This window comes from Theropithecus gelada, chromosome 1 (assembly GCF_003255815.1).
Source record: "Theropithecus gelada isolate Dixy chromosome 1, Tgel_1.0, whole genome shotgun sequence".
In the NCBI taxonomy this organism is placed as follows: domain Eukaryota; kingdom Metazoa; phylum Chordata; class Mammalia; order Primates; family Cercopithecidae; genus Theropithecus; species Theropithecus gelada.
The window spans coordinates 50,146,021-50,164,083 of NC_037668.1; the positions used below are offsets into that span (position 1 = coordinate 50,146,021).

Sequence of the window (18,063 nt, forward strand, 5' to 3'; positions counted from 1 at the left end):
TGAGCAAGACGAAGAGGAGCTTTATTGAGCGATAGAACAGCGCAGCCTCCTGCAGGCCTCCCTCAGGCAACGGCTCCTTTCCACAGCCAGGGTGTCCTGACGAGTGCTGAGCTCCCAGCAGAGAGGAGACCTGGAATGGGAAGCTCCTCTCTGCAGGCAGGTCAACCTGTCGACTTCCCAGCTCTCAGAAGAGGGAAGACCCTGGAGTGGGAAGCTCCTTTCTGCAGACACGTTGTTCTGCCGTCTCTGCAGCTGTCAGCAGAGAGGAGGCCCTGGAGCGGGTAGCTCCTCTCGGCAGCTGGTCATCCCAATGTCTGCTCAGCTCTGGCTGAGCCTGAAGCTTTCACGGGCTTCAGAGGGGAGGAAGTGCATACTGATTGGTCCATGGGTGGCCAAAGGCAAGCCCAGAAAAGATACCACAAGTTCCCACTCTGGACTGTGGGACTGGCAGCCTGGCCCCCAGCCTTCAGGCCTTCCCTGGCCTCACCAGGGACCCATCCCCTTCCCCCAGGAGCCTGTCTGTCTCCTGCTACTGTTCATGGTGCCCAGGCTGTTCATGCCAAAGGGCACCTGCAGGTCAGCACTGAGCTGCCCTCAGTTTCCCCTTGGCTTTCCTTCCATGCTAGTCAGTGCCCAAAGTCCGGAGGGGGCCAAGGCAGCAGGGGGCTAGTGTGTTAGCACCTCCCAGAGCATGCACACACCCAGCCAGGCTGTGACAGCACCCAGGCTCAGCACCAGCTTTGCTCCAAGATCAGAGTGGGTGCCAAGAGCAGGGAGAAGCCAGTCAGTGAGAGCAGGCACTTCTGAGCCTGCAAGAGTTGGTGGGGGGGGCCTTCCCAGGCCCCCAAGAGTGCAGGGATGCCTGGGTCCACAGCTACAGTTTAGGCAGCTGCAGCTGCATGGGGGGTGGCGGGGGCCCCCGCCTGCTCCATAGAGCAGGAGGCCTGGGTCTTCAGCAGTGGTTTGGCAGCTGCAGTGGTGCCCAGGAGGTTGGGGTTCCCACTGTCCCCAGCTCCCACTGGCTACATGGAGCATGCAGCCCTGGCCGTGCCTCCCTACTGCAGCCAGTGTGATGACAGCAGCCATTCCAGATGGCCTGCCATTGCCATCTCTTTTTTTTTTTTTTTTTTTTTTGAGATGGGGTCTTGCTCTGTCTCTCAGGCAGGAATGCAGTGGTAAGATCAAAGCTCACTGCAGCTTCAACCTCCTGGACTCAAGCAATCCTCCCAGCTCAGCCTCCCTAATAGCTGGGATTACACAGGTGCATGCTACCACATCTGGCTATTTTTTAAATTTTTAGTAGAGATGGAGTTTCACCATTTGGCCAGCTGGTCTCGATCTACTGACCTCAAGTGATCTGCTTGCCTTGGCCTCCCAAAATGCTGGGATTACAGGCGCAAGCCAAAGCATCCAGACTTGTTGTTTTTTTAAATGTTGGCAAAAGTTAGTGGTTAAGTGTTCACCATGTGCCAAGTGTTTTGTATGTGTAGGTCATTAAAATGTTACAGTAATCAGATGACATAGAACCTCGTTCCCAATGTACAGATAACACTGAGAGCCCAGGACATCAAGTAATTTCCCAAAGACATGCAACTAGGAAGCAGCAAGTCTAGAAACAGATTGCTGTGCTTCCTTCTCACCGATGCACTGTTCTTTCTTCTTTGTATTTTCCAAGCTTTTGGCAATGAATTGCGTGTCACTTTCATAATCATGAAAAGTCCTACAAGGGACAGATTTTTTTAAAGATTCCTTCCGCTCTGGTGTTCTGTGCTTCTCTGGTTCTCAGAGCTTCATCCTGCACGGCCTCCACCCCATGTCCTCACAGGCACTGGCCTCACTGCTCCCACCCCCACACCAGCTGTTGCTGGGGCAGGACATCCAATGTCTTGCTGAAGTCTGCTCAAAATGTCCCTGGTGAGCTTCTGGCCCCTGGGGAAGTTCAGGGGGGCAGGTCTGGAGAAGGGGAAGTGGGAAGGGATGTGAAACTTGGCCACAGCCTGGCGCCACTCCTGCTGGGCAGCCCACAGGGTCCCTGGGCAGAGGGCAGGAGCATCCAGTTGGAGTTCACAACGGGAGGCAGGTGAGGCCAGAGTCCCAGAGGGAGGGGGCTGTGGAGTTCCGGGACCCAGGGGAGCTGGTCCAGTAGGCTGGGCAACTGAGGCAGGGAGGGAGGGAAATAACTGTGGCTGATTCTAGGATAGGGATGGGAGTGCAGCGCTGATCAGGAACCCAGAATGGGTGAGTGGAGGGAACTTAACTCCTTGAGCCGGGGCTTGAGGGAGGGTGAAAGGCGATGAGTTAGATCCAGCAACTGAATGTAAGACCAGGGTTCCTGGGTCCTGGCCCCCCAACACAAAGAAGGAAAAGCTTGGGGTGCCAGAGCTGGCAGTGGGACCCAGCAGAGGGGACTGTGGGGGCAGCCAGCCTCCCGTGCTCAGGTGGATACTGAAAGGCGCGGAGCATGCAGAAGAGTGAGCAGGTATGGTGTTGAGCGTTTGTGAATTCCTGTGCGTATGCACAGCTCCACCATCTGGGTGAGCCAGTGTTAATTAAACAAGGAGCAGGCGCTCAATACACATTTGTTCAATGAAATCGATCACCTGTGGGAGTGTATGAATGTGTGTGTCCGTGTGAGTGAGGGACAGAGTCTATTTGGGTATCAGTTGTGTGTCTAGGGGGGTTTAGTGGATTTCCGAGTTTGCCTACTGTGTTTTGTAGGTGCATGTATGAGAGACTGTGTTTGTGTGAATGTGTGATGATGTGGGTGTGCTTGGTTACATGTGTGGATGTGTGTGAGTTTGTGGTTCTGTGTATATGTGTGGGGTCCCTGGCGCTGGATTGAGAGTGGACATTGAGAGCCCCGGAGGGTGCATGTGCACTGGGGGAGGGCTGTGCATATATCATTGTGTGCATGGGACTCAAGGGTGTGAGCTGGGTGTGAGTGTGATGTCCAGCCTGTCCAGGCCCTCCCGTGTCTCCACAGGGACAACATGGAAGGCCCCCAGGGATGGCTGGTGGTCTGTGTGCTGGCCATATCGCTGGCCTCTATTGTGACCCAGAATGTGTGCCGAGCACCAGACGGGAAGAACGGGGCGGCAGGAAGACCCGGCAGACCGGGGCGGCCAGGCCTCAAGGGGGAGCGAGGGGAGCCTGGTAAGCACTCTCCCTCAGGACCTAGCCCCTTGGACATTGGCCTGGCCTGGCCTCCAGAGCGAAGGCTTGGGGTGGCACTGAGAATCAGGAGCCCGTCTGCCCCCAATGCCCCATGAATCCTCTCCAGTTTGCACTTGGCCCCAGGGGCTAAGGGAGGCCTAGCCTTCTCCCTAGGCCATGTCCTCAGGCCTCTCCACTCCCCCTTTACTGCCTGGGTCCTCTTTCTTCGGCTTCACCTTCCCCCTCTGGAGAATGACTCCCTCTGCTCCCTTTGAGCAGTGAATGTGAAAGTTCTGGCAGCAATGCTGAGTGCTTGCTCACAGTTCTCTTAACAGAAAAATGAGGACCCAGAGTTTAGACTCAGGAGCCACTGCCTTGCTGTGTGACCTTAAGCAAATTATCAGCCCTCTTTGAGCCTATGTGGCCTCATCTGTAAAATGGAGAAATAACGCTGCCTGGCACAGAGAGAGGGATCAAATAACTGCAACTGACCCTTCGCTTCCTTCCAGCACCCCCAACACGGTCCCTGCTTCCCCCTCCCCAGCACCTCTAGGCTTCAGAAACTCTCGAATTCTAGAAGAAAGGCCGGGGGTGATGGAAAAGGGAGGAGGTCGTGACCAAAGTGGAAAGGGAGTCTCATGGAATCCCCCGAGGCCTCCTAGTCCAGAGCAGACCAGAAGGATCACATAGACATTTGCAATAATTTGCATCCGGGCATCCTACATGTGGTCCCCGAACCTGAAGAAGTCAAGGCCAGTGCCCCCCAGAGGGGTATGGAGTCCTCAGCCTTGGGCAGGAGCACAGCAGAGCAGCCAGAGTGCCATGCATTTCCCAGAACCTGACATTTTCCCAAGTGCCTGTTCACACTTCTCTCCACTTTACAGATGAAGCGGAGGCTCAGAGAGGTTGAGACGCTTGCCCAAAGTCACACAGCTAGTCAGAATCGATGTCCTGAAGGCCCAGGTGCTTCCTTGCCCTTTATCCCATAGACTCAGGGGGTCCAGCTCTCTCCCTGAGGACTGGTAGGCATTGGATTCTGACTCCCAATCTGGTATTTCTCCCCACAGGGGCCCCTGGCATCAGGACAGGCATCCAAGGCCTTAAAGGAGACCAGGGAGAACCCGGGCCCTCTGGAAACCCCGGCAAGGTGGGCTACCCAGGGCCCAGTGGCCCCCTCGGGGACCGTGGCATCCCAGGAATTAAAGGTATCAAGGGCAACCCAGGAAACATCAAGGACCAGCCGCGGCCGGCCTTCTCGGCCATTCGGCGGAACCCACCGATGGGGGGCAACGTGGTCATCTTCGACACGGTCATCACCAACCAGGAAGAGCCGTACCAGAACCACTCGGGCCGATTCGTCTGTACTGTACCCGGCTACTACTACTTCACCTTCCAGGTGGTGTCCGAGCGGGAGATCTGCCTGTCCATTGTCTCCTCCTCAAGGGGCCAGGTCAGACGCTCCCTGGGCTTCTGTGACACCACCAACAAGGGGCTCTTCCAGGTGGTGTCAGGGGGCATGGTGCTTCAGCTGCAGCGGGGTGACCAGGTCTGGGTCGAAAAAGACCCCAGAAAGGGTAACATTTACCATGGTCTTGAGGCTGACAGCGTCTTCAGCGGCTTCCTCATCTTCCCGTCCACCTGAGCCCGGGAAGGACCCCTCCCCCACCCACCTCTCTGGCTTCCATGCTCTGCTTTGTAAAATGGGGGCGCTGTTGTTTCAGCTGCTGAAGGGAGGGGGCTGTATCCGAGAGCCCCAGGACTGGCTGCCCCTGTGACACATGCTCTAAGACAGCTCGTTTCTTAGAACTCTTCCTGGAATAAACATCTGTGTCTGTGTCTGCCGAACTTGAGCTTCAGTTGCTACTTGGGGCATTGAGAGGGAGGCCTAAGAATGATAACGATCCAGTGCTTAAGAAACGGGCCTGTCCTTATTATTATTATTATTATTATTATTATTATCATTATCATTATTATTATTTGAGATGGAGTTTCGCTCTTGTCACCCAGGCTGGAGTGCAATGGCGTGATCTTTGGTCACTGCAACCTCCGCCTCCCTGGTTCAAGCGACTCTCCTGCCCCAGCCTCCCAAGTAACTGGGATTACAGGCACCTGCCACCATGCCTGGTGAATTTTCTGTATTTTTAGTAGAGAAGGGGTTTCACCATGTTGGCCAGGCTGGTCTCGAACTCCTGACCTCAAGTGATCTGCCAGCCTCAGCCTCCCAAAGTGCTAGGATTAGAGGTGTGTGCCACCACGCCCAGCCCATTCTTAGTATTTCACACAATGTGTTTAGCAGGTCCTAGCAGCCTCATCTACCCAGGTTTGAATCCTGATGCCACCACTTATTAGATGTCTAATCATGTGCATGTTAACAAGCTCTGAAATCTCAGTTTCCTTATCTGAGGAAAGTGGGACTGATGATAGCGCCTACCTCAAAGGGTCATTGGGAGGATTAAATAACTTAATACATGAAAATTGTAGAGCAGTGCTCGGCTTATAATAAGGACTATGGAAGTTTTGCTATTATTATATTTTATTTAATCTTTATGATCAAGCTCTGGGTATGGTATGATGGCCCTACATTACAGATGATGAAACTGAGGCTGCAAGGAGTAGGCATCAATCAGTAAATCAGCATCTAAGGGGAGGATCTGGGGGCCAGTCACGGTGGCTCACGCCTGTAATCCCAACACTTTGGGAGGCCAAGGCAGGCAGATCACTGGAGGTCAGGAGTTCAAGACCAGGCTGGCCAACATATAGTGAAACCCCATCTCCACTAAAAATACAAAGATTAGCTGGGCGTGGTGGCACACACCTGTAGTGGCGCAGCTACTTGGGAAGCTGAGGCAGGAGAATTGCTTGAATCAGGGAGGCAGAAGTTATAGTGATCTGAGATCGTGCTGCTGCACTCCAGCCTGGGTGACAGAGCAAGACTCCATCTCTCAAAAAAAAAAAAAAAAAAAAGTTGGGGGGTGGGAAGGAGCTGAGATTTGAACCCAAGTCTTACTGATGCCCAAGCCTGTGTTTAACCACTACCCTCACCAGCCTCCCCGGCTTCTATGAAGCACTTGACGCATCACACAGGTGCTTTTCCAACCCTGTATTGGGAAGGCAGGGGCAGGAATCAGAGAGGGGAAGCAATTGGCCCAAGAGCGCTCAGCAGTGCTTCCTGAAGCTAGGTTTCCTAAGTCCAGCCCTGGGCTTCCACCCGGCAGGTGTGGAGACTGGGGCTGCTGCCTCTGCTGCCTGCTGGACATTCCGCCCGGGCTGGGGACTGGGAGAGTCTTGAATGCTCACAGTGCATTCCAGGCCCCTACTTGTCTCTCTGGAAGCCACTACAAAGCAGCAAATCCCATCCTGTCCCTCGAACGCAGGAGAAATAAGGAGGCCAGGAGTTCAGATCTGAAAATGTCCAATGCCCTATGCAGTTTCTCAAAGGAAGCTGGGTTTATCTTTGTGCTGCACACACACATACACACACACACACACACACACCAGTTACGCCTTCACACCCACAGACACACTCAGGGAGGCACGAGCCATCATAGCACACAGCCCCTGCCTCAGACATACAAGTAACATCCATGAACTATCGCATGTTCTCTCTGTCTTCCGCAGGTGTCCCAGACACACTCCTGACACCCAGGCACACACATCCTCCTCACTCCAGCGTGCATGAGCCTCAGAACGCCTGTGTTCTTTCCCACACGGACCTCCCTACACACACGCTCAAACTCTCACAGGGCCAGCCTCAGAAATACAGGGCTGTCCCTCCCATCCACCACTTGACACACAAATGGCCTCGCGGTCCTCGAGTGCACAACCTGAGTATCCACCTCTAAAATACAAGACCTTCTCCTCGGACTGTCCCTGCTCTGCCAACAGCCTTCCTTTGGGGGTCGGGAAGAAGTGAGGAGGGCCCAGGGAGAGGGCGAACCCTCCATCCACAGCCTCAGGGTAGCCCCTCAGCTCCCGTCCCAAGTCAGCTCGGCCCTGCTCTCCCCCCACCTCGCCCACTCAGAACACACACTGTTTAACCAGCGCCAGGAAAAGAGACGGGTCTTCAGGCACCTATGTGCTGGGCATTCCACTCCACGGCCATTGATGTATTTAATCCCAGCAAAATCGATGTGGACACTGAGGCTCAGAGACAGCGGACATCTACCCAAGGACACACAGCCAGAAAGGGGAAGGGCCCTGGGGCTGAACCACGGCTGCCTGACCCCACAGGGTTAGGACATGCAAAGAAAATGCCAGGGGTGGAGGCCCCATCAGCGGCAGTAAAGGCCAAACTAGATAAACGGGATGTGCAGGGAGTGCCCGACCACCCCCTTACCCTATATCCTACCCATACCCCACCATCCACCCACTACACCAATGCAAAATCTCTGGCCCCTCCAGGAGGGGAATGAACTGGAGCAGCCCAGAGCAGGGCCAAGTGGGCGGGGCACGGGAGGGCTGAGTGTGGGCCGAGGCTGCCACCTGCTGGACAAGCCAGACCCAGGCAGAGGAGGTGAAGAGGGAAGACAGGCGCCCAGTGCCGTCAGGCTGGGTGGCCCCCAGCCCCTTAATGCATGTGTCCATCATTTATTCTCATCCCAGGCTTCCACCCGCCAGGGACTCCTAAGGCCAAGTGCGTTCGTGTCCCTTAACTCACCCCCACACTCTCTGCAGCCCCACAACACAGGGTGGAGACACAGAAAGGGAGACTGAGACCCTGAGGGTTCCTCAGCGAGGCAGGGGCAGAGCTCTGAACACCTGCCCATGCCTGGCACGGGACAAGGCATCGCACGTGTGTTGTGCACCGAATCCCAGCCACTGGCCTGGAGCTGTCAGAAGCCCCCATGTTACAGAGGGGGAACCAATGGACACAGGTGGCAGGTATGGAGTAGAGGCTGAAGCCCTGCTACTGCCTGACAGCCCCTTCATCCCTAGAATCTCACGTGAGGAGAAGAGGGAGAGGGGAGAGGGCCTCTCAGCTCTGCTGGCCTGGTCCTGATGGGGAGCCCCTCACGAGCCATGGTGGGCTCCAAGCCCAGAGGCAGGGCATGCCCAGGAAGCAGGCGAGGAGGGTGGTGCTAGCAGGGAAGATGGAACCATCAGGGAAGACCAGGAGCCCCCAGCAATGGAAGAGGCACCAATACTGAAAGCCAAGGCCCCCCCAGTAGACAGAAGGGAGGCCAGAGGGACCTGTGATCTGCTGAAGGCATCTGGTCCATGGAGTGACAGGGCTGGAAGGAGAAGCCAGGGCCCTGACTCTGTCGCTGGGGCAGCCCGTGCACCATAACAGCTGCCTGCCGCCAAAGTATCCATCCTGGGGGTCCACCTCCAAGTGTGGCCACTGGGATGGGGCACATGGAAGTTTCTAGAACAAGCCTTGCAACTTGACAAGTGCATGTGAGGCTTGTTTCTGGGGGCAGCTGAGCAGAGGGGTCAGAGCAAGGCTTTGGGCCCCAAGAGACCACTGAGTGTGTGACTTTGGGCAATGGTGTATGTCCTCCTGAGCCTCAGTTTCCTCATCTGTAAAGGGGGATAATAACTTCCTCCTAGGGATTCTGGGAAAACTGAGTCTCAGGCACAGCAAATGCTAACATTGGTCATTAGATGGGATGAACCTGACGCTAGGGGACGTCTGTGCCCCGGGGGCTTGTGTTTACACACACACACACACACACACACACACACACACACACACATGCCCTCAGCCAGATGCTGGGGCAGGGGACAGTTCCTCATTTCGGACACTGACTGCCGGTAGGGGATGTGGGCAGGGGTATTGCTGTGGTCAGTCTGGCTCAGCACCCAAAAGAAAGTGTCAAGTCAGGGAAAATTCTGGGAAAGGGGATGTGGGATTGGGGGAGGGCACGAGAAGGGGAGGGGGCCCAGCCCTGCTTTGGGCAATCCTTGCTCTGACCACTCTGACACCGTGTCCTCTTGTCTGGGAGAGGGGAAGCAGATCTGAGGACATCTCTGTGACCAGGCCAGAAACCGCCCACCCACAGGTGAGGCCCGGACCCCTGCCCAGGTATGGGCAGATGGCCATTTCCCCCACCTTCTGCCACCTTCCTGAAACGTGGTGCCAGGGGCAACTTGGTGTGTGAGGGGAAGGAAGCCTGGGCCCTGGGGCCTGGGCTGAAGAAGAGGCCCCACCATCCATCCATGGTGAGGCTCCTGGGGGAGGCAGGAAAGCGAGCTCCTGAGGGTTGAGGAGGACGGGTCCTGGGGAATGAGAGGGTTGGGGGCAGGTGAGGGGCTGGCGGGGACAGCTCAGCTCTCTCCCTCCCAGTTCCTTCTCCGGGATGGACGTGGGGCCCAGCTCCCTGCCCCACCTTGGGCTGAAGCTGCTGCTGCTCCTGCTGCTGCTGCCCCTCAGGGGCCAAGCCAACACAGGCTGCTACGGGATTCCAGGGATGCCCGGCCTGCCCGGGGCACCAGGGAAGGATGGGCACGATGGACTTCCAGGGCCTAAGGGGGAGCCAGGTGAGTCTGCTGGCCTGGTTTAGGGGTTTGGGTCTGGGGCAGGGATCAGAGTGTCTGTCTGGGGCTGACCAGGGGGCAGGGGACAGCAGGAAGTGCATTCCCTTGCTGCTACGTCTGCCCCAGGGCAGAGTCGGACTCTTACGGTGGGTCTGGCTCCTCTATCCTCAGAGCCCAGGCTTCAGGCCTCCCCAGAGGTGACCTTGGGCCCGGCGCACCTCCGTGCTCCTCCTCCTCCTCACCCAATTATAGGGAGGGATTAAGTGCCTGCCCCAAAGGTGGCCAGGAGGCTCACAGGACACGGTGCAGGGAAAGTTTTCTTGCCCTGCAACATGGGCACCTGGGGAAGCTGGGGCCCACACAGTGAACATATCCAATGCCAGGGTTCAAATCCCAGCCCCACTGATTCCGTCTATGTGAACCCGCACAAGTTACTTAACCTCGCAGTGCCTCAGTTTCCTCATCTGTAAAATGAGGAGATGGTAGCACCTGCTTCACAGGGTTGCTGTGAGGATTAAGTTAACTTAAATATAAAACAGCCCTGAGCACCGGGGAGGTCTATACAGGTGTAGGCTATTGTATCATTGGTTTTATCAGAGATCTGTGCTCACCTCCCTCCTTAGGATTCTGGAGAGTTGGAGGGGTGGGGAGCGAGAGGTCGGAACTGCAGCCAGAGAAACCTCTGTTGGAGGTCCACAGTCAATCCTTGGCATAAGAGAAGGGGGCTGAGGCTATGAATGGGTAACTGGGGCTGGGGCTGGAGCCCTGGGGAGTGTGAGTGCCTTGTCTGTGAGTGAGCTGGGCACGTCTGGGATGCTGGGCATGCCTGGAGCTGGCCTGGAGTGACACCGAGCAGAGGTGATGGGGTGACAGACACGGTGGAAGGGAGGGAGGCCAGCTGAGAGGAATGTCCTTAGGAGTGGTCCCACCATCATCTTCCCTCCTGGATAGATGGAATGACACCAGCTTTCCAGAAGGAATTCTCCAATTTAGGGTGAGCTTAGGGTGAGCTCAATGAGGTCTCCAGGTCTGCCATTTTCCAGGAGCTTGTACTTCACAGCTGCCTCTGGCCATCTCCCTGCCCAGGGTAGCTGATGGCCACCAGTGATTGAGCCCCCAAGTCCCAGGTGTGGTCTCAGTTTTAGGAATGATAAAACCAAGGCCACAATCCCTTGAAGAAGTGATTGACCCTCATTTTGCAAATGTCAAAGCAGGGGTTCAGAGAGATTGAGCAACTTGTCCAAAGTCACACAGTGGGATCCTGTCCAGCTCCCAAGTCCACATTCTCCACCACTGCCCTCGGCTGCCTCTCAAGCCCCCTCTCTATTGCTGTTTCCTGGCCTCCTCTCAATTGGTGGTTTGAAGACATCACGAAGGATGAGACGCTGCTCTGCTCAGCATCCCTGGAGCCATCATGAGGACCAGACACTCCAGAGCACGCCTCCTGCGGTGTGCCTGGCACTGTGCCTTCTCCCACTCCACCCTTTCAGGGACTCCCTCTTCTATTAGGCCCGTATCTCAACTGAGCAAACACAGGCTCAGGGAGGGAGGTCACCCTCCCAGGGTCACAGGTGGGAAGGCCAGGTCGGCTGGGTCCGGACCCCACACTCCTAATGCTGAGGCCTAACAAGTTCATAAGTCATGGAGGATCTGTCATAAATGGGTCTGCACAGACACCCAGCCCGATGGAAGTCCGAGGAGGGAAGGAAACATGAGGGCCGATGGGGGTGGTCAAGGAGGGCTTCCTGGAAGAGGAAACTGGAGTCAGATCTTTAAAGATGGGTATGATTTAGATAAGGGGAGAAGAATCTCACAGAGGCTCAGATCATCGGGGCTGGAACAGAGTGAGACCCTGGGATTCTCTACACTTGAGTTAGAGACCTGACTGCACCTCAAACTGGCTGCATGGCCTTGGGCAAGTCTCTGATTCGGCTTCCTCATCGGTAACATGAGGGAAGTTGAACCAGGCGAGCTGTCATGGGGGCTGACGTGGGCTGAGTGGGGCTGGGGTGAGCTGGAGAGAGCAGGCCCTGTAGTGGGGCGGCTTCAATTTGGCTCCATCCAGGGGTTCCCATGTGCTAACCTGGGGAGTCCATCTCAGGAGTGGATATAGGTTTTGTGGGACTCTGAAGCTTATAAAATGTTGAGAGTCCTCTTTGTGAAAAATAATACAAACTGACAGATACGCTTGATTGCAGAGGTGAGAGTGGTCACAAAACTTTACACGTGACAAAATTATATTGGAACCACACACACACACACATAGTGTATATAAAACTGGTGAGGTCTAGATAAGCTCTGTCAACTTCCTGGTTTTGACATTATACTTTAGTTATGCAAGTTGTGGCATTGGGGAAAACTGGGTGAAGAGTCCCTGTTCTTTTGTTTTTTTTTTTTTCCAACTTTCTTTGTCTCTATAATTATTTCAAAATAAAAAAGTTGAAAAAAATTAGAAATACAAAATCAGGCAAAAGGTCTTGAAGGGGCTGATGCGAGTGGACAGAACCTGAAACTTAAGCTGCCTCTGACCAACCTGATTTTTTGTCAAGGAGCTCTGAGAATTTCAATTTCAAATGAGTTCTGAATTTGTACATGTTAGGCTCCAATTAAAAATTTTAAAAAACATTGTGCAGGCCCAGCAAGATACGTGTGGCCACATGCCATCTGTCCGTGGGCTGACGTTCATGGCATCTGAGATCCCGCCCAGCTCTGAGCTCCCTACTTGCTCCATCACAAATGTGCAAACTGAGGCCAAGAGACAGGGAAGTGCCTTAGACAAGGTCAGAGGGCGGGTTGGTGGAGAAGCAGGACTTGAACCAGACTCTCTCTCTCCCTCCAGCCAAAGCCTGACTCCCTGCACCCGGCTCCTAGGGAGACAGCCCATCTATGGGAATGAGATTCTAGAGACCAAACGCCAGCACTGTGTTCCCTGGAAGACACCCTCAGGGTCCCTCCTCCCTGTCCCCCACCCTACCCTTTCTCTCTGCCTTCTCCATCTCCAGGAATCCCAGCCATTCCCGGGACCCGAGGACCCAAAGGGCAGAAGGGAGAACCCGGCACACCTGGCCATCCTGGGAAAAATGGCCCCATGGGACCCCCTGGGATGCCAGGGGTGCCCGGCCCCATGGGCATCCCTGGAGAGCCAGGCGAGGAGGGCAGATACAAGCAGAAGTACCAGTCAGTGTTCACGGTCGCTCGGCAGACCCACCAGCCCCCTGCACCCAACAGCCTGATCAGATTCAATGCGGTCCTCACCAACCCGCAGGGAGATTATGACACGAGCACTGGCAAGTTCACCTGCAAAGTCCCCGGCCTCTACTACTTTGTCTACCACGCGTCGCATACAGCCAACCTGTGCGTGCTGCTGTACCGCGGCGGCGTCAAGGTGGTCACTTTCTGTGGCCACACGTCCCAAGCCAATCAGGTCAACTCAGGCGGTGTGCTGCTGAGGTTGCAGGTGGGCGAGGAGGTGTGGCTGGGTGTCAATGACTACTACGACATGGTGGGCATCCAGGGCTCCGACAGCGTCTTCTCCGGCTTCCTGCTCTTCCCCGACTAGGGCGGGCAGAGGGGCTCGAGCCATCCACCTCCCTCAGCTTCCTGCATGGACCCACCTTACCGGCCAGTCTGCATCCTTGCCTAGACCATTCTCCCCGCCGGATGGACTCCTTCTCCAGGGAGCCCACCCTGGCTCACCCACTCCACCCCACCACATGGGTTCTCTCCTTCCTCTGAACTTCTTTAGGAGTCACTGCTTGTGTGGTTCCTGTGACACGTAACCAATGCCTTCTGGTACTGCCATTCTTCTTTTTTTGTTTTGTTTTGTTTTCAAGTATTGGAAGGGGTGGGGAGATATATAAATAAATCATGAAATCAATACATATGCCTGGCTCAGATTCCTCATTGCTGATTCTTTGAACTTCAGATCTTCGACTTTGCATCAGCCATAGCGGTCCATGGGCTCTGGGCTCAAGGTATCTGGTTGGTGCTCAGGAAAGCTTGGCTGCCAGTGTTGGGACTCAGCGCCATTTGGCCTGGTGGGAGAGAGATGTTCTAAGTGTGGTTACACGCTGCCAGAGGTCCCCAAGGGGTCATCCACTCTCACTTTTTTTTTTGATGGGAGAGGCACTGCCATTATTAAAGGTATCCAAGGTCACAGGTAAATGGGAATCAGTTTGACTTCCCGGGCCTGTGCTGAACTTCAGGAGCATTTACTATGGGAGGGAACTGGGCTTGGGTAAGCCCAGTACAGACAAAGACAAGATGTGTGCAATGAATTTGTGCTGAATGAATAAGAAATTGGTGTGAATGAATGAATGCATAAGTGGGTAAGTGAACAACTAAAAGCAGAGTAAATGAATGAATGAATAAAATCATAATAACTAACATTTACTGAGCACCTAGTATATGCCAGTCATTTCTCTAAGCACTTTACACATATTAACTCATTTAATATTCATAATCATGCTCTGAGATGGGCATGAGGGGGAGAGAGAGAGAGAGAGAGAATTGGCCCCCCAGATGTCTGAATTACCCCAAATAACTCACAGACTCTGGGACTCCCGGGAGATCTCAAGCCACTGCTGCCCACCAGCCATCAAGTTTGGACTGTGAGGTTGTTGGTGGTTGGACCCAGCCACCATGGTCCTTCTTGGAGGATGATGGAAGCCCACAATTTGATGTTTCAGGTACACAAAGATCAAAAGTCTAACTTTCCTATGCAGACTCCTGGTCCAATTCTCAGCACCCAGTCAGACTCGAGGCTCACTCTAGCCTGGGAGAAACTGGCCTGTCCTGGCTGTGATCACAGCTTGGTTCCACAAAGCCCCACGGAGTCATGGAAGCACCAGCCAACTGAGGCATGGGCTGTGAAGAGCAGTGGCTCAAGCTGAGTTCTACAACCACCTCCATTCACTTTGGCTCCTCTGTTTGGGAAAGGGGCTGTGTCACAACTCCCTGCCTTTGCCCATGAAGTCCCTCCCACTCCTGCAAATCATCCATCCACCTGGATAATATTCACTCAACTGTCAGGAGTCAACACAAACATCACCTCCTCCACGAAGCCTTCTCCGATTTACCCCTTGGGTCCCCACAGTGCCCTCCACAAATTTGGGCACAAATTCATGACTCCTTAGAGCCCAGGTTCCCAAATCAGGTGGTGAATAAAATTAACCTAAAGACTTACTTAAAACAAAATAAAACAAGCAAAACCAGATTTCTCAACTCCGGGCTGTGTTATAAAGGTCTGGGGAAGACCAGGCTGTAAATGAGTTGGCGGTTTGCAGGGAAATCTGATGCACACAGCCAACCAACTGACTTTTGTGCACTTAGTCACTTACAGGTCTGCCTCCCCTCTAGACTGTAAGAATCATGGGGGATGGCCCCTTCCATACACACCTGGCACATGACAGGAGCATGAAAAGTGTGTAAGATGGGAAGGAGGGAGAGAAAGACACACACACACATGCACACACACATATATGCATATATACACATGCATATAAAGACGCATGTACAGACATACACACATATGCATACACACAAACCACACAAACACATACATACATACACATATATGCATACAAACACATACACACAAACACATATATACACATACAAATTACACACATATGCAGACACACACACATATGTACATACACACATATATAGGCACATGCACAGACATACACACATATATGCATACACATACACATATTTATACACATATATACACAGACACATGCACAGACATCCACACATATACACATATAAAAATACACCTATATACACAGATATACACATACATACATGTATACACATACACACACATACACATATATACACATACACACACATATACATGCATACAGTATCCATGCAACACATAGATATATGCATACACACAGAAACACACATACACATATACGCATATACATGCACATACATACACACATGCATATACATGCACACACATTGACACACACACATAGACATCCACACATCCACACACATTCACAGACACACACAGAGACACACATACACACATAGACACTCATGCACATGTACACACAGATATACACACTGATGCATACACACATACATACACATACACACATATACATGCACACATATACACACACATACACATACAGAAATACACAGAGGGAGAGCAGCAGGCAGGGACGGAGGAACCCAGGCGGTTCACTGAGTCCAGTGCCCCTGGCGGCCATGGCCACGGCATCCACTGTTCTCATCCACCAACCTCTGAGCCATCCGCCGGGCGAAGCCGTAAGTGATACATCTTTCTTCTCATTTCTCTTTTGTTTAAAAAATCAATACACTGTTTATGTAGGTCACAGTGTCAGATCAGAAACCTGTACTTTGGAAATGACAATTTTTGTGCCATTTTTATTTTCCATAATTGTTTCCTTGTTGTTCTCTCTTCGTCAGGGGAGGCAAGCCTTTGAAAACGCCAGCTTGTCTGCTTTGCCAAGAGGAGGTGGGGGAGAGTTTTCAGTGGGGCAGGCAAGGAGGGGTGGACATGGAGCAGGAGCCAGGACAAGATACCCCAAGCTGCAAGGAACCCCTTTCCAACCACAGGCAGGTGAGGGGTATAGGTTTATTTTTCTAGTCTTTGCAGAGATCAGGGATTTTCCACTCTCAATCAGAGAGGCAAGTCCAAAATTTTGTGGGTACAGAGACCAGCTGGCTCCCATCAGTGGGCCCCTCAGCTCCTGATCCCCAAGTCCAGGCCTCCACTTAATCCAGGCCTGGCTTCTTTGCTCCTGGGTTCCAAGAATTCCATCTTCTCTTCATATAAGTAATACCGTTCCCACGTTTGCAGTGGGTGCCCACCAAGGGCTGGGCACTCAGCTGGCCCTGGACATGGCAGGGTGACCTCGCTGGCCCCCAAAACAGCCCCAGGAGATAGGCGTTCATGCCTCCCATTTCTACACGAGGAAACCGAGGCCAGCAAACATTCCTGAGGCCACATAGTTAGCAAGACACAGAGCTGGGATTCAAACTGCCCAAGTCCATGCTCCTAACCCACCTCTGCCGCTTCCTGTTCTTAGCCTCACTGCTTCTACCCAAAATTCACATCCATCTTTTCCCATTGCCATTAGCCACCTAAGAATTAGACGTCCAGAGGCCGGGCACAGTGGCTCAGGCCTATAATCTCAACACTTTGGGAGGCCGAGGCAGGCAGATCACTTGAGGTCAGGAGTTTGAGACCAGCCTGACCAACATGGTGAAACCCTGTCTCTACTTTAAAAAATACAAAAATTAGCTGCTCGTGGTGGCATGCACCTGTAGTCCCAGCTACTTGGGAGGCTGAGGCAGGAGAATTGCTTGAATTCGGGAGGCAGGGGCTCCAGTGAGCCGAGATCACACCACTGCACTCCAGTCTGAGCAATAGACTGAGACTCTATCTCAAGGAAAAAAAAAAAAAAGAGAGAGAGAGAATTAGAGGCCCAGGGCCACTCGGCTTTGGGAATGCTCAGAACTCCTCAACTTGCAACCGACTAAATCGTTTCTCCCTTTCTGGAGAAGCTGCTTCTTCTCTTCACCCTAGCCTGGGTCCTTTTGGGACTATAGTTGACTGAGCTCAGAGACCTTTTGGTTTTGTCAAACTTACCTTTCCCTCCTGTTCACCCACCGCAGTTAACACTTAATTTCCACCAAGCCACACCCACAAGCCCAGTGAATTTCCGTCTCCAAGCACAGTTGTCAAGAGGGCCCTCCAGCTCCTGGTGCTTGCTGGTCATCATGGCGTCTGAGAGGCAGCCACAGGGAGAGACTGATAACCTAGTGCCAGGGATGCGGCTTCCAGGCCTGTATCTGCCACTTCCATGAGGCGTCGGCCCCAGCAGTCACTCTTTCTGTGACATTTATCACAGAAGCAATGAAGCCTCATGTCATTCCATGTTTAATACCGGTTTTTCCCCCCCGTAGAAGGGAAGCCCCATGGGGACAGGGACCATGGCTGATTTGCTAAGAGCTCTCTCTTCAGTGCCTAGCACATGGAGGCGAACACTAAATATTCATTAAATGATGGCTCTCCCTTCTGAGCCTCAGTTTCCCCGTATATAAAATGAGGAGGACGAGCCGAGTGACCTCAGCCCCTCTCCGGCCCTAACTTGGTGTGACTCCAGGATTGAGAAGAAGCGACAGGCTCCTGCCTGGGCCTATTATTGTCATCAGCTTCAAGCCCTGCTGGAAGCAGAGGGAGGGGTATCAATAAATAATGAACACATTTAAAATTCATTATGAGATTATTTTCTGAGTACAGGGAAAGAGCAGGGGCACAGAATGGGAAGGAAGCAGAAGAGATGAGCCCAGAAAGGGGAAGCCTGGGACATAAAGTGATATTAACAATGAACATGTGTACAGCCCTTTACAGTTTACCCCCGGACAGTTCCTCCCCCATCATTT

At 53.3% G+C, this 18,063-nt stretch overlaps 2 protein-coding genes across 8 annotated transcripts; both read left to right on the top strand.

Annotated features, from left to right (window-relative positions):
* The first annotated feature begins 1,883 nt into the window (after positions 1 to 1,883).
* Positions 1,884 to 4,994, top strand: C1QA (complement C1q A chain). 3 transcript variants are annotated; one of them, XM_025396141.1, is made up of 3 exons: positions 1,884 to 2,080; positions 2,964 to 3,153; positions 4,221 to 4,994. In XM_025396141.1, exons 2-3 carry the CDS (start codon positions 2,991 to 2,993, stop codon positions 4,793 to 4,795), a joined length of 738 nt encoding a protein of 245 aa, XP_025251926.1. In that variant the 5' UTR covers positions 1,884 to 2,080; positions 2,964 to 2,990; the 3' UTR covers positions 4,796 to 4,994. The 3 variants fall into 3 exon arrangements, with proteins under 3 accessions (XP_025251926.1, XP_025251916.1, XP_025251937.1); XM_025396131.1 differs by having other exon boundaries at positions 1,890 to 2,080; positions 2,984 to 3,153; XM_025396152.1 differs by lacking the exon at positions 1,884 to 2,080 and adding an exon at positions 2,140 to 2,238 and having other exon boundaries at positions 2,984 to 3,153.
* Positions 4,995 to 9,056: 4,062 nt separating this feature from the next.
* C1QC (complement C1q C chain) lies at positions 9,057 to 13,513 on the top strand. Of its 5 annotated transcripts, XM_025396110.1 has the most exons (4): positions 9,058 to 9,155; positions 9,440 to 9,633; positions 12,633 to 13,087; positions 13,190 to 13,513. In XM_025396110.1, exons 2-4 carry the CDS (start codon positions 9,453 to 9,455, stop codon positions 13,271 to 13,273), a joined length of 720 nt encoding a protein of 239 aa, XP_025251895.1. In that variant the 5' UTR covers positions 9,058 to 9,155; positions 9,440 to 9,452; the 3' UTR covers positions 13,274 to 13,513. The 5 variants fall into 5 exon arrangements, with proteins under 5 accessions (XP_025251885.1, XP_025251867.1, XP_025251904.1 ...); XM_025396100.1 differs by having other exon boundaries at positions 9,057 to 9,315; positions 12,633 to 13,513; XM_025396082.1 differs by having other exon boundaries at positions 9,057 to 9,155; positions 12,633 to 13,513.
* Positions 13,514 to 18,063: the final 4,550 nt, after the last annotated feature.

Excerpts from the sequence above, each read along its gene's own strand:
- C1QA (XM_025396141.1), top strand. The coding sequence starts at position 2,991 with ATGGAAGGCCCCCAGGGATGGCTGGTGGTCTGTGTGCTGGCCATATCG. Across the intron at positions 3,154-4,220 it reads GGGGGAGCGAGGGGAGCCTG|GGGCCCCTGGCATCAGGACA; the intron begins GTAAGCACTCTC and ends TTCTCCCCACAG.
- C1QC (XM_025396100.1), top strand. The coding sequence starts at position 9,453 with ATGGACGTGGGGCCCAGCTCCCTGCCCCACCTTGGGCTGAAGCTGCTG. Across the intron at positions 9,634-12,632 it reads AGGGCCTAAGGGGGAGCCAG|GAATCCCAGCCATTCCCGGG; the intron begins GTGAGTCTGCTG and ends CTCCATCTCCAG.